This window comes from Mesitornis unicolor, unplaced genomic scaffold (genome assembly GCF_000695765.1).
Source record: "Mesitornis unicolor isolate BGI_N332 unplaced genomic scaffold, ASM69576v1 scaffold43045, whole genome shotgun sequence".
NCBI lineage: Eukaryota > Metazoa > Chordata > Aves > Mesitornithiformes > Mesitornithidae > Mesitornis > Mesitornis unicolor.
Window position 1 is genome coordinate 10257 of NW_010186981.1, and position 2033 is coordinate 12289.

General features: G+C 51.7%; 1 protein-coding gene across 1 annotated transcript; it reads right to left on the minus strand.

Moving 5' to 3' along the window:
- Window positions 1-346: 346 nt before the first annotated feature.
- Window positions 347-1724, minus strand: SEMA6A (sema domain, transmembrane domain (TM), and cytoplasmic domain, (semaphorin) 6A). Its single transcript, XM_010185292.1, has one exon. It carries the CDS (start codon window positions 1448-1450, stop codon window positions 347-349), a length of 1104 nt encoding a protein of 367 aa, XP_010183594.1. The 5' UTR covers window positions 1451-1724.
- Window positions 1725-2033: the final 309 nt, after the last annotated feature.

Here is a 2033-nt window from a genome sequence, read left to right on the forward strand (position 1 = left end):
TTCCCAGTTCAGGAATGCTGTGCAGCTGGGGGCAGGGGAGTGAAATGTCACAGTCATCTTTCACCTGTGTGCTTTTGGCTCAACATTTGTGATGGAGGGTTAGTCTTTCGAGCAAAGAACTGGCGGGTTGTGGGGGCGAGTCCTGCAATTGCAAACCTTCAACCATGGGTCATATGGCTCGGCTTTAAAAAAATATTCCACTTTTCCCAGAGAGCAGAAATCCAACACATCTTCAGCTTCCAACAACCATCTTCTCAGAGAAGCGTGTGATAACGGTTGCAGAACACTGGCTTTCAAGGGCAACCTCTGCTTCATTGCTGTCCTCCCCCCCTCCCCCCCACTCTGATTATGTACATGCATCGTTGGGCTTCATGGATGTGGAGAGTGGAGCAAAGGAAGGTTTGGGAGGTACGTCTGGCTTTAGTGAGGGTGTGCGTTTCAGCCCTGACCTCGTCAGCGAGTTGTAGGTGGTGAGACTCGGCTGCCGAGATACAGTCACAGCCTGCGCCTGAGCCATGTGGACTTGTATGGAGTCCACTCGCTGTGGGGCCGGTGGTGGGTTGTCACCCTGGCCAAAGCTCTGATTGAGGGAGAGGTGGGACGAATTGGAGGAGTTGGTGGTGTTTCTTTTGAGGGTCGATGTCTGGTGACTTCTTGTGAGTGAGTTTGTAGGGTAGCTTCTCTTGTAGTCCACGTTGAAAGCAGAAGAGTGCATCTCCAGCCGCTTGCTCAGGCTGCTCTGTGACAGCGAGGCGCTTGGAGGCCCAAGGGAAGCTTCCCGCTGGGGTACTTTTGGTGGCATGCTGTCAAGATTTTCCACCAGGTTAACCCCATGGCTGGGGCTTTTGCTACCGAGATGGTCCTTGATAGTTTTGTACTCAAGGGTGGCATTCTGGTCCTCCACGGACATCTGAGCCGCATCACTCATTTTTGGCTGGTCAACGTACTCGTGCTGGTAGCCTTGCTGGGCTATGGGCAGAACCACAACGCTGGGAATGTGGCTAGGAGAAGCCCTGAGTGGCAGATCAGTTGGGATCACAGGCGAGGCCATCGGGGGGATATCTTTTGTACAGGCGTTGATGAGGTTCTGGTTTCTCTCCCATTCCCTGCTGCCACGGCTGGGCTTTCTCTTCTGTTGCAGGGTTGGGGTGGACTCAGGGGTTGGCAGGGCGGCCAGGTCCAGATGGTGTTGGTCAGCTTTGATTAGCATTTTGGCAGTGCTGCCTGGGGTAGCCAGCTTGCCATTGTGCATCAGAGGCGTGAGGATTGCTTCAGGCTTTGGCTCCTTGGACTGAGCATCCTCAAAGAGGCCATTGAGCTTGGTAACACTGCTCATGGAGCCACGGCGGGAGTGGGTCAGCTCCTTCTCCTTCCTCTGCACAACAGCCACGTTTCTGTGGCGATGGTCGCAGATGCAGTACACAATGATTCCCGAAAAGATGGCCCCCATGACGAAAGCAAGAATAACAGCAATGGCCAAGAGGGTGACTGGCACCAGCTGATCATGACCCTTCAGGTAACTCTCACGAATCACTCCTGCAATAAACAGCACACAGTGGTTAAACAAGCTAAGGATGGGGAAAAGCTACTTACCATTAACTACTTTTTTCAAAGGCATGCCCTGGGAGGTTGGTTTGTGTTTTGCAAGGTGATGTTTGATCAGCTTGCCCAAATTTGGAGACATACTGTACCTGCCAGCTACATCTTGCATGTGCAGCCTTGGGCTGTCAGTACAGCTTTCAGATCTGGAGAGGAAGACCATGAAGTTCAGGAGGGGAGAGAGAATTTACTTGCAGGGCAAGTGCAGTTGGTTTGAAACCCTGGCCTGGGCCACTCACACTGACTTCAGCAGGTCAGAGCTATTATTTCTCCTCCTCTGACATAGTGCTCATTCCTCCTCTTCCTCCGATCTCTCCTCAGCTAACAGCATCTTATTTTTACTATGGTAAACCATTCACATTGAAAAACCTTTAAAAGGAAGAGAGGAGACAGAAGCTCTGCAAATACCAGAGAAATGCATCCCACATTGTTTA